The sequence below is a fragment of the Podarcis tiliguerta genome, assembly GCF_965153285.1.
Source record: "Podarcis tiliguerta genome assembly, chromosome: 3".
Taxonomy (NCBI): domain Eukaryota; kingdom Metazoa; phylum Chordata; class Lepidosauria; order Squamata; family Lacertidae; genus Podarcis; species Podarcis tiliguerta.
In genome coordinates, this window is record NC_139536.1 from 15,540,831 (window position 1) to 15,554,181 (window position 13,351).

The following is a 13,351-nucleotide window of genomic DNA, read 5'->3' on the forward strand; positions in this document are numbered from 1 at the left end:
AAATAACGGGCTTTACAGGGCTATATACCAAGATCAATACAACTTTATAGCGTCCCTGGCTAGCTTCACAACGTGGCTTATGTCTTTCCTTATGTCAAGGCAGATTCTGCCACATTGTGTGGATTAAAGGTTTACTTCTCCAACGTTTTCCTTCCCAAATGCTGCCTGATCCATCGATGCAACACAAAATACATTCTCTTAAAGCTTTCGGCACATATTTTATTTATCTAAGCTTTGCCAGCCTAATACGCTATGCAGGAGTGGGGAATACTAGCTGCAGGGCATCTGCATATATTTGCATGCGCACACCTGTCAAAACAAGGGCTGCAACATGTAGTCTATCTAATCTATTAGATCAGGGATGAGGAAGTAGTAGCCCTCCAGGACTTACTGGACTATAACGCCTATTGTCCCTGAGCCTTGACCCTGAGCCTCCTTTGAGATGTATGTGCGCCTTCTCTCTTCCAATTTACTGTTTTATTTGTGTGCAGATGTTAATCAATTAAGATGCATAGTTTATTATGATTTATTTAATAAGTTGATTACTGTATTTTTCACTCTATAAGACGCACCAGACCACAAGAAGCACCTAGTTTTTGGAGGAGGAAAACAAGAGAAAAAAAATCTGAATCTCAGAAGCCAGAACAGCAAGAGGAATCGCTGCGCAGTGAAAGCAGCAATCCCTCTTGCTGTTCTGGCTTCTGTGATAGCTACGCAGCCTGCATTCACTCCATAAGACGCACACACATTTCCCCTTACTTATTAGGAGGGAAAAAGTGAGTCTTATAGAGCAAAAAATACGGTACATCCATTTAAGTCATGCTCAGAACAGACCAACTGGAATTGATGGACATGACCAACCCAGCCAATTTGATTTTGAAGGGGGGGGGGCAATTCAAGAATGAGTTAGACAAAATTAATGGCCTTTTAGGCTTCTTCCATGTGAATAGTTCACTTTTTGAATAATAAGAGTTATAAAGATGCTTAGGTTGGATATGGCCAAAAAAAGGTTGGGAACCACTGCATTAGGCCATCAAAATCTGCTCCAGAGGTTTCGGGGACCCTCTGGAGCAGATCTGAGGAGTGCGCAGGGAGCTGCAGGAGGGAGGAGAGGAATTATTTGTGCAAGCAGAAGTCCTCTCACACAACGTTGGATGCAATCTACTGGTATCAGTGGGTCTACTTTGAGTATGCCTTGATCAAAATAAGTTCTGATTCGAAAATCCTTAACCTGGGCTAACTCCTGAGAATACAGTTCTCTTAATTCAACTAAGATTTGTTTCTGGAATGAGCTTGTGTTCACATTTCATTTACATGCTTATCTGGATGCCACTTTCCCACCCAAAAACTGTGTCCAACTTAAAACAGATGTGCATAAAAAGGGCATGTGTCCCTATTTTAGGCAGGTTTGTGTTGCAGGTCTGTGCCCAGAGTCTTATGTACATAGCAATGCCCCGGCTTACCTGGAAAAGATTAAGTGCCCTGACAGCGGAATGATCCAGTGTGACATATTGATGGAGGTTCATGGTGGAGAGTTCGAACTGCCCAAAATTAGACTCGTCAGTTAAGAGTTCTAAATACTTAATCACTGCAGCCAAGGAAGTGATGGCGATCTGGGGGGGTGTGTGGAAAAAAAGGGGGGATTACTCTACATGCAGTAAGACAGGCAGCTTGTCACTGGTGTACTGTTAGGTACAGAGCTGGATGCCATCCAACTAAGGAAGAGTTCCCAAATGAACAGTAGAATCGGCAGTTAAATAATTCCACGTGAAATTATTGCTAGAAATTTGATAGCAATCTAGTTCCAAAGATGTAACAATAAGCCAAACCGTGGTTTAGCAAAAATGAGTTAACACATGGTTTCTGGGAGCAAAGACTGCAAAGCCACTGTATCTCCCCCTGCCCCCCTGTCCTACTGCTGCCATGCTACCCAGACTTAAGCAATGGTTTGGCATAGCAATATATCCAAAGCTGGGATAATGACTTGTCTGGCTCCAAACAAACCATGGTAAGCCACAGAACAAACCATGGTTATAGCTTGTGTTTTGTCTGGAAAACTATCAGCCCAGGTTAGATGCAAAACTTAGCCCAACCATGGTTTAGCCCCCCAGGTAGCAAAGCAACAAGAGGAGTTGCAATCTTCATTCAATGAACCCATGTGTTTGCACGAAGCCATGGCTGACTCTAAGTTATATGTGAACTAGGTCTGTATCTCTGTGCTAGAAAGAGATAAGGTGAACAGTCAAGTAGGGCGGGAAGCATTAAGAGCCCTATCCTGGACTGTCCCAGTCAAAGGCTTCATCCTTCACACACCTTTAAATTAGTGTTCAGAGAACTGCAATAGCCACTATCTGCAGCAGGAGAGCAAAGAAAGAACAGAAGCAGCCATTTATTCCACACTGAAAGGACTATGCAAATATAACAAAAGTACTTTAGTGTTGAAATGCAAACGTAAACTGCAGTTGTTTGAAAAGCTAGCTACAAACAGATCTTCTGTTTAAAAGTGACATTGATGCCCATTTTCTTCTGCAAAACTCCTCCTTTTTCTTTTTAGCAGGTCATAGTGCTGCTTCTCTCACTTGAAACTGCATGTTAAACATCACCAATAAACATTTGCAAAGTGTAGTTCAAGTGCAGACAGAGAGGAAGAGAGACTAAGGCTACATTCAAGTTTGTGGCAGAGATGAGAATTGAACCAAGCACTTTTAACTCACACTTAGCAACTGTACAAGCCTTCCACTACTCAAATAAAGGTTGTCATAAAGAACAAAACCACAGGTGTGGTTCAAAGAAAACCTTTGGGAGAGCATTAGTTTAAAAGCAAGCCTTATACATGTTTTCAGAATGTTATTAAAAGTTGCAGGCAGTCTCCCCAGCAGGAGGAGGAAGTGCTAGCCATAGCTTATGTGTGTTAATTTAAAATTGCCCACGCACTGAGTTGGCTGTGTGTAATTTTAAGTGGGTGAGGGAGGAGAGCGTTAAAAAAAATGGTAATTTTAAAAGATGCCAGTCACTTATCTTGTGTAGAACGAATGCAAGAGGTCTAACCGATCTCTCACAGATTTTTTGCTACAGTTATTATTATTATTATTATTCCATAAAATTTATACACCGTTTAATTGTAAAAAATACCTCAAAGTGGATTACAGAAGGTAAAACAGTAAAATCAAGAATTGTTTACAGCCCTACTTAAAAAACATACAAAAGTTAAAATACTAAAACGGATCAACAATTCCTCAACTTTCTAAGCATCCATCCTAAAGATTCCAGAAGAGCTTCCCTGAAAAATAGTAATTACTGATGGGTTTTCCCTCTCCCAGTCACCTGTTTACAGTACTTTAAGAATGTCAGCATTCTTTAATTTAGGGTGGAATTCTAACCCCTAGACAGCAGCTTCAGGGCTTGCTGGAGCAATGCAGGCAAGCACAGCATCCACAAATCATCTCTGCTGCACCAGCTCACAGCTCATCTTGGAGAAGAAGCCCAGATTGGGCCTGTCTTCATGATGGCAGCAGGGGGTGCCCAGAATCAAGTGAACCCTGTGCCAGTCCAGCCCTCCCCACAAAAGCCCTGCTCTGGGTTTTTCTGATGGCTACCACTGGTATGAATACCAGCAGTAGCGGCTTCTGCCCATTCGCCATTTAAGGAATTGTATGGGGATGATCCTCGCCAGTGTAGTTCCCCAGCTGGCGGAGAGTGGTAGTTGAATGGAAAGGTGGCTCCAGTCCCCACAAACGCTTTCTACCATGGCAGTTTGGATTGCTCTGATATAACGGCTTGATTTTACCATATAGTCGTACCTCGGTCTAAGAACAGTCCTGTTAAGGAACGGTTCAGGCAACGCACTCCGCCAAACTGGAAGTAGGTGTTCCAGCTAGCAAACTTTGCCCCGGAAAACAAACAGAAGCTGACCAGTGGAAGGCCACCAGCAGCGGCAAGCCTCATTGGGGAAAGCACGCCTCAGTTTAAGAACGTTTTTGGTGTAAGAACGGACTTCCAGAACGAATTAAGTTCGTAAACGGAGGTACCACTGTATATTTAAATTGGCTGCTGCTGCATGAGTTTTCATTCCTTGTATTATTATTATTATTATTATTATTATTACAATTATTAATTATCACTGCCATCTTAAATCATCTTTTCTTACTGTTAGTTACCCTGGGAACACGAGTATATATTGAGGGTATAGAATATGAATTACGTACGTAAATAAATAAATAAATAAATAAAGGTTACAACAACTTTCTTGAAAATATGGATTAAGATGGGGTGGGTACAGTAGCTTTATACACTAACTAGACTAGGCAGCAATGCTGAATATCACTTTTAAAATATTCTTCACACATCCATGCTCTAACGGTTGCATTGCTTTTTGTAGCAACGTAAATATTTAAAGAGGGCTTTATCTCGTCTATCTGCAAAAAAAAACCCTGTGAGTTACATCATTCCAATTTTACAGATGATGCAAAATAACAAACAAAAAAGAGCAGCCAACGAAGGCTAGTTTACATGTGCCTTTTTGTCTAAACAGAGGTATGACCCGTGTAGAAAAATGTATATACCACTATGTGTTAGACGGCAACATGTATTTGGAAGTCTCTCCAGCAAATAATAAAATAGTAATACTTCAAAAGCATTCGTGTAAATTGCTTGATATTTAACTTCAATGAGAAGTAGCAATAAAGTATTTGTTTTGACCATGTCCATTTTCACCGTGCATCCCATTCCATGTTGCAGCTTAGGACTAGACCTCAGGACTGAAGTCTAGAGCCACCAAATGACCACCCAGGGAGCAGTAGATGTCAGTGAAGTGGCAAACAGGCCCAGTATCAGCATCTGAATTGGTATGAGAATGCCTGGGTCATTGCAGCATCCTTCCTTTCTTCTCCTAAAACATATTTTTGGGACATAGGAACAGCCCTACTTGGAGCTGCCAGGTATTGAACCTGGGATCTCCTGTATGCAAGGCAGATGCTCTACCACTGAGCTAAGGCTCTTCCCCTTAATATTATAGTCCAGGAGCAGATAGCCAGGCAGGTACATGGTTACAGGTGCTCATTTTATGTATTATTGTTTTCTGCAACAAAATGGTACTTATTCCCAGGTCAAGGTGTTCAACAGCAGGATAACAGTAGCAAACACCCATTTTATTTCTGTGGCATTGGCAGTGTTACAAGTTGAGTTTAAAATGCAAAACCTAACATGCTCAGGAAACTTTAAAAAAAAATAATGCTCAAGAGTGGTTTAAGTTTTTTGCTCTAACAGAATCAGGATTGTAGAAGCTGCTGTAAGCATGGAACGGCATTTGTGGCGGGGGCGGGACAGTCTAGCACAAGGGCCTGCAAATAAAATGGCTAATCTGGATGATACCGATTCCTTCAGTATCATCCAAATTAACCTTTTGTTTGCAGGCCCTTATGCTAGGCTGACCCCTGGCGGCAATCATACATCATAGCAGCCAGCAAAAGACAACTGTCCAATCTAGGCTGCCAGCAAATGAGCTGCAGTAAGATCAATGAAAAACTTTTTAGTTGACTAAAAATGGGCACCCAACTAATCAGATAGCAATTTATTTACACATGTTATAGATATATTTAGAAGCTCATTTTTTATTATTAAAAAAATGGAATCTGCAGGCATCATAAAGGGCATTTCTCTCCTCTCCTTCACACAACAGGGAACACCTCTTCTAAAATGATTCCCATCATGACATGCTTGCATCAAAGAATTGTACAGTTGCAATGCAAAAATATACAGCTGTCCCATACGTGACTCGAATCTGCAACCTTGGCATTATCAGCATCACACTTTAACCAACTGAGAAAACAAAATATGCTTCTTGTTTTGGAACTACTGTTTTACCCACATGCACACTTAATGGACATGCTAAGCCAACTGGCATTCCTTTAATCAAGCACCAGCCCCTAGAAACAAACCAGTGTACCATCATACTATGGTCTGGATAGATAGATAGATAGATAGATAGATAGATAGATAGATAGATATAGATGATAGATAGATAGATATCTGCATCAACCACTGGCCTTTGCAATTTGAGTATAAAATACAAACATGTATGAACACAAACATGTATAAACAAAATTACCAAACTAAATCAAAATACCAGCCACTGCAATTTGGCCTGGTTCAGACCCTCATTGAGACACCATTCCAATTCATCAGGAAGAATAGCACAAGCCAGTTTGGATGGGCATAAACCTCTCCCCGCCCTGTCATGCAGCACCCCCCTGGAATGCCTCTTTTTAGGAACTCAGATCAGCCAGCTAAGCCCTGGCATAGCCACGATGGATGACTTCTGCCAGTGTATCTTTGGCTGTGCTGGGATGAGGGGCTTCAGCCGGCAGAGCCCAGGCTCAGCTGGAGATCAGTCTATTCCAAATTCCACTCATACCAGTGGATTGCTCTATAGGGCACAAAGCTCTGGGAAGCATTGGATTCTGGTATACAGGTTCAAAACACCACTCTGAACCTGTACAAAGAAGAAAGCTGTCAAACAGGTTGAGCCATTTCTTCTCCCTTTCAAAAAGAATTTACATGAAAGTGGCCAAAGAGGAGGCGCTGGTGCAAAATGCCAGTGAATCCACAAGTTACCAGGCTAGGACACTTTTCTGATATATATCCCCCCACCCTCAAGCCTGGTTACCCACCTGTTGGTCCATTTCGGGTAATGTTGCACTAGACATCTTCTCTTTCCCTTTCGATCTCAGCAAGCGGTTGAGATCTTGAACAATGTCCTTTGTTACAAACTCGGTCTTTTTCCTCTCTGTAATCAGAATCCCTCCTCTCTGAACAACCTGCAAAATATATATATATTTAGATATAAAAATTGAGAATGTTCTCTTCCATTAGAGCAAAGAACAGCCCATAACATTTCCATGGCTTACCTCTTTCAGCTTTTCCATCTCTCCAGAAGCCTCTCCAGTAGGTAGAATACATTCCTTGGGGCCCATCTGAACTAGCAGAGCTTCAAGGTTTGAAAACTGGTCATTATCTGGAAACTCACATACTTCCAGCTTCCTCACTAATGTATCCACAAACCCAACTCCAACAAGTTTTTGCCCATCAGCTGAGGATACCCGAATGCCCACAACACCAACCGAAGATGACATATCGTGGTTAGAAAACAGAACGTCTTCAAAATGGGCAAGGTTCCCTGGAGAGCCCTATTTAAGAAAGAAAAATCACAGTTTGAGAGTTTCTTCACCTATGTATCTGGTCCACCTGCCTCCCTCTCCCTGCATTAGACAGACCTTTTGAAACACCTATTTAGGTAGTCTTAGCCTGAATAGTTTCTTCATCTCACCTGAGGCCTCTTGCTGACAGATCCAAATGCAAACTCTAAAGACTGCAGATTCACAAGGCTTAACATGGATCAGCTTCCCCATCGTTGTCTGTGGGTCTAAGATTCTTAATGCAATTTAATGCCCCTTATGCCCTTAAAAGGATCTCCAATATCATTTTCACCGAGCAAATGTGGAGTCAGTAAGCTTTGCAAAGGTAAAGCTATGGCCACTCACTGGATCCTGGGCTGCCAAGGTTAAAAAGTAAGTTTCCCCAAAATGCACAAAAGCAAAACTACCAAAATTGCAACAACAAAAAATCACTCAAAAAGTGATTAGATTAGCCAAGACTAGATTAGCCTAAGCAGAGAAACAAAACTGGTGGGTGGGGAAAAGAAAAGAGAACATTGGCAGGGGGTTTGCTACCCCCATTAGCAAAAACAAAAGAGCAAAAAAAAAAAAATGAAAGGCTCAAAATTCAAAAAGCAAAAACTTTTCTCAACAATTTAGGTGCTGTCTGAGCCCATAAACCAATGTTGGAGAGAGAGGTTTGGAAGAGATTCGTACTCGAGGAGAGAAAGAGGGGGAGCAGAGATTGCGGCAAGCCTGCTAAGCAACACCCACTCTGGCAACTTGAGCTCTGGGCTCAGATTAACCCTTTTGTGCATGCAAGTGTGAATCAGTAACTGCATGTAATAACAATGCCAATTTAAAAATGTGAGGTACAGAATTGCATACACAGATTTATTATCTCAGGATCTAGGTACTGGTCTCTTATTCACCCAAATAATTATTCAGCTCTCAACACAACTGGTGCTTTGTGGTGCTTTTTGAGTGCTGCGAGGTGCCTCCAACTGCTAAAGAATAGTACCCAAAATCCTAACGGATAGCAGAAAGGCAGTAGAAAATGCATCTTACTAGATATCAGATGAAAAGCACACACAGATCTGCAATCAGAGCAGTAAGTATTTTATTTACTGCAACTGTTTGTGATGAAGACTTACCTTATATGCCAAATACCACTCTCCCTCCTTGGTGGATTTATTTCCCGCCTTATTCTTATACACCTCAGCCCTGTAGCGACGAATCAAAAGCAGATTCCTCAAAAAAGATTCAAAGTTCATCTTGCTAAGCGCAACACTTTCAACTTTCCGGTTTCCTAAGAGATGAGAAAGCAGCGTAAGTAAAGTGGCTGACATACCACACAGAGAAAATTTGATCCACTGAAGTGCAAGACATTTGATTTTGATGGGAAAGTTAATTTGCTCCTGTTGAAATCAAACATGCTCAAATTGGTGTAGATTACGTTCATGATCGCTCCCACACTTACTGTGAAAATAAATTTTTTAAAAAAGATTAAACAGCTTAGAAAGTAAACGTGACAAAGCAAAAGGCAAACAAGAAATCACATGAAGTATACCTTTCCTGTTGCATATAGACAAAGGGCTTACATACTGAATCAAGACAGTAAAATGAGAGCTGTAAAATAAATCTCCAAACCACAGGTGTAAAATTGAAGGGGGGCTTGATTCCCCCGGGGGTCACCTCCGTTCTTATACCGAAACCGTTCTTAAACCGAGGCACACTTTCCTCATGAGGCCTCCCGCCGCCAGTGCCCTTCCACCATTCGGATTCCGTTCTTAGACCGAGGTAAAGTTCTCAAACGGAGACACTATTTCCGGTTTTGCAGAGTTTGTAAACCGAATCGTTCTTAAATCCGACTGTTCTTAAACCGAGGTACCACTGTATACATTCAAGGCAACATAATTAACAGGAAACTAAAATATTATCTTAAAGATTTCAAAATAAAACACTGCAAAGGAAGTCAACTACAGAATGCACATTTAGCACAGCAAAGTTAAAACAAAAAATCAAAAGAAAACATTACTAAAGGAAGTAAAGGATAAAATGCACATTTAAAACAGCATAGTTAGCAAGAGAATAAAATATTATCATAAACATGGAACACATCTACTGGGTAGTGGCTCAAGCTCAGTGACCTGGATCTACACTTAGAGACAGCCAAAATACCATCAAAATCACTGCAAGTCATGCCCAGTCTCACATATTGACAGTCTCATGACAGACTCATTTACAACAGCAGCTGCACCACAGGTGTGTGTATTTATTTATTTATATATATATATATACACACACACACACACACACACATACACACACACACACACACACACACACGGTGCCAACCAACTTATACGCACGGTGAAATAGTATACACATCTTCCATGTGGAGAATGTTCCCATTAATGGTGGCCGCATCCTAATCCACCTGCAAAATTACTGAAACCATACAGTTGGGATTAAACCCTGCTCAGCTCAGTGGGACTAACCCAGCACTACCTAGAGATGCCCAAGGGTTGAACCCAACACCTTCTCCAGGCAAGGCATATGCTCAACCACTGAACTTACAGCTCTTCCCAAACCTAAAAGAGAAAACTAAGGTGCTGCACGGGACACCACACAAGCACAGGAAGCTGCTTTATACCAAGTCACGCCACTTGGTCCATCCAGACAGCTCAGTACCATTTACGCGAACTGGCAGCAAGCTCTCCAGGATTTTTGACTGAGCTCTCTCCCAGCTGTACTTGGAAATGCCAGGATTTGGAAACTGACCTTTTTGTATGCAAATCAGAGTGCTCTAGCATTGAACTACTGCCCTTTCCCAGGTTCTCAGGCACCAGAGAGCCACTGGTGATCAAGACTTTTGAAGCAAAAGTCCATTTTTGTTTTTTGCTTTTGTGTATATATTTACTGCAATGTGATGGTTAGCGTGTCGGACTAGGACACTGGAGAACAGGGTTCAAATTCCAAATTTGCCACAAAGCTCACTGCCGGCATAACCTACTTCACAGGGTTGTTGTGAGGATTAAATAAGGAAGAGGGAGGACTATATATGCCACCTTGAGTTCCTTGGAGAAAACGCTGAGATATAAATGCATACAATAAATAAATAAATGATACACGTATAACATTTTTTTTTTAATGCTTTAAGCTCAGAAGTTAACATAATCTCCTGTCTTTACTTCTGTGTTCTAATTACAGGCTCTGCTTGCTTTTTATAACTTAATTAGCTGTTTATCTGGCAGTACTGTTTGAATAGCATTAGTTGTATAAAGGTAAAGGTAAAGGGACCCCTGACAGTTAGGTCCAGTTGCAGACGACTCTGGGGTTGCGGTGCTCATCTCGCTTTATTGGCCGAGGGAGCCAGCGTACAGCTTCCAGGTCATGTGGCCAGCATGACAGCCGCTTCTGGCGAACCAGAGCAGCACACGGAAACGCCGTTTACCTTCCCGCCGGAGCGGTACCTATTTATCTACTTGCACTTTGACATGCTTTCAAACTGCTAGGTGGGCAGGAGCTGGGACCGAACAACGGGAGCTCACCCGATCTTCTGATCGGCAAGCCCTAGGCTCTGTGGTTTAGACCACAGCACCACCCGCATCTCTATTAGTTGTACACTGGTACCTTGGGTTACATACGCTTCAAGTTAAAACTCTGCTAAGCCAGAAATAGTACCTCAGGTTAAAAACTTTGCTTCAGGATGAGAACAAAAATTGTGTTCCTGCGGTGCAGCGGCAGTGGGAGGCCCCATTAGCTAAAGTGGTGCTTCAGGTTAAGAACAGTTTCAGGTTAAGAACGGACCACTGTATAGGTGAGTGTTATTTTTCGGAATCTCAACTAAAGCAAACCCTGACTCTTGCCAATTCTGAAACCCGGGAGCGCACAACCAAAACTTGATACTGTATTTAACTTGACCACATGAAGCCTCCCCCCCCCCACGTCGGCTGCAGGTGGCTGACTCCCACTTCTCCCCCGCCCTTCCCCCACCCCCACCCCAATTCATTTCAGCTCCTGTTGTTCAAGACTTGCTGCAACTTTGCGTTAGAAAAAGAATGATTTTCCTGCTTCCAAACAAAAAGAACAAAATGCGCCTGTTGGAGAAGGGGTTACTGTTTGTTCCCATTTTATACTGTAAAGCTTCCTGCGGTCCAGAAACCAAGCAAGAAAGCTTCCTAGGAAAGCTGTTGTTATGAAAGCATGTTATGAACCGTCCTGGGTCCTTCGGCTGGAGGGTGGCGTGTGAATTTACTTAATAATGATGATTGGAAGAACGGCAAAAAAAAGCAGGTGATGACGGAGCCGGCGTCTGACGGAAACCTGGGGGGGGGCGACCCCCTTTATAATATAATAATAGTAATAAAATTTTATTTATATCCCGCCCACCTCAGCCAAACCTGGGCTCAGAGCGGCTAACAACAGTAAAATGATACAACATTCTAAAATCATTTCATTATAAAATTTACAAATCTAACATAAAAATTATGGCTCTTGGGTAGTTCTTGAATTGTTTTCCTTGGACTAAGAAGCTCCTAGAGAGAAAGGAATCTGCCTTTTTCACAAGGTCTGTTTAGTCTGCCCATGTAACTAACAGCCTAGCTGCTGGCTATTGCATCAAAAATAGATGTGTTTTATATTCTCTGGACCCGTCCCTAAAGCTGTTTTTTTTAACCACATCTTTTCTTTGAAAGAGCAAGTATGTGGTATAATGGTTAGAGCATTGGGCTAAGCTGAGCGGGGGGTGGGGGCGGTACTTGGGTTTAACTTTACCTTCAGCCTTGAAGCTCAGTGACTTTGGGCCAGTCACTGTCTCTGAGCCTAAGCTACTTCACTGGGCTGTTGGGAGGGTAAAAGGAGGTGGAAAAATCACGAATGCTACTTTGAGCTTCTCGAAGGAAAGAATATAAATGTAATTTATATTTCCCTTCCGAGAGCCGGCAGCCTCCGGACCCAGCCCCCCCCCCCCGGCGCCCTTACCTTGCGCCAGCGTCCGAATGACCGTCCGCGTCTTGAAGACGTCGGCGGCGGCCAGCAGCGCGTCCCTTCCATGCACCGTATAGTAGTCGCCGCGCTCGAAGAAGCGCACGGTGGTGTCCGGCTTCTCCGGCAGCGCCAGGATGGCGCGCACGAAGTTGCTCTCGGCATTCGCCCCGTCGGGCCAGCACGCCTCGCGCGCCGAAGTCGAGGGGGAGCCGCCGACGGCGATGTCCACCGAGACCGCCAAGGCCGCGTTGAAGTCGGACGCCATGCTGCCGGAATCTCCCGCCAACCGAAAAAAAAAACCGCCCCGCTTACTGGTCGCGCCTCCTCAGACGCCGACTGCCACGCCGCCCTCTCGGCCGCCGTAGCGAGTCACGTGCTCCTCGGAGCCCGCCCGAGCTCTTGCCGGATGTCATGGCAACGGATGCGCGCCGCGGCCAGTGAGATTTTCAGGGCCCGTTTTGCGCATGCTCTGGAAATGGTGGGCAGGCTTTTGGGCTCGCCTTCCTACCTCTCTCTCTCTCTCTCTCTCTCTCTCTCTCATGAATGAATGAATGAATGAATGAATGAGGGTCTTAGCCAGGAGTCAGCAACCTTTGTCAGCCGTGGTCCGGTCCACCGTCCCTCAGACCATGTGGTGGGCTGGACTATTTTTTTTTTGGGTGGGGGTGAAAGAATTTATGAGCCCCACAAATAACCCAGAGATGCATTTTAAATAAAAGCACACAATCTACTCATGTAAAAAGCTATGGTTTTCCCAGTAGTGATGTATAAAAGTGAGAGCTGGACCATAAAGAAGGCTGATCGCCAAAGAATTGATACTTTTGAATTATGGTGCTGGAGGAGACTCTGGAGAGTCCCATGGACTGCAAGAAGATCAAACCTCTCCATTCTGAAGGAAATCAGCCCTGAGTGCTCACTGGAAGGACAGATCCTGAAGCTGAGGCTCCAATACTTCGGCCACCTCATGAGAAGAGAAGACTCACTGGAAAAGACCCTGATGTTGGGAAAGATGGAGGGCACAAGGAGAAGGGGACGACAGAGGACGAGATGGTTGGATAGTGTTCTTGAAGCTACCAGCATGAGTTTGACCAAACTGCGGGAGGCAGTGGAAGACAGGAGTGCCTGGCGTGCTCTGGTCCATGGGGTCACGAAGAGTCGGACACGACTAAACAACAACAAAAACACGTTGATTCCTGGACCGTCCACAG

The 13,351-nt window shown here is 43.5% G+C and overlaps 1 protein-coding gene across 1 annotated transcript in view; it reads right to left on the bottom strand.

Moving 5' to 3' along the window:
- The window catches only part of MSH2 (mutS homolog 2), a 50,916-nt gene extending 38,355 nt beyond the window's left edge, over positions 1–12,561 (bottom strand). The window contains exons 1-5 of the mRNA XM_083432852.1: positions 12,138–12,561; positions 8,306–8,460; positions 6,906–7,184; positions 6,669–6,815; positions 1,464–1,613 (exon numbers count right to left, since the gene is read on the bottom strand). Of these exons, the coding sequence (XP_083288978.1) occupies positions 1,464–1,613; positions 6,669–6,815; positions 6,906–7,184; positions 8,306–8,460; positions 12,138–12,408 (1,002 nt within the window). The 5' untranslated portion in view covers positions 12,409–12,561. The remainder of the gene's footprint in view (positions 1–1,463; positions 1,614–6,668; positions 6,816–6,905; positions 7,185–8,305; positions 8,461–12,137) is intronic.
- Between the last annotated feature and the right edge of the window lie 790 nt (positions 12,562–13,351).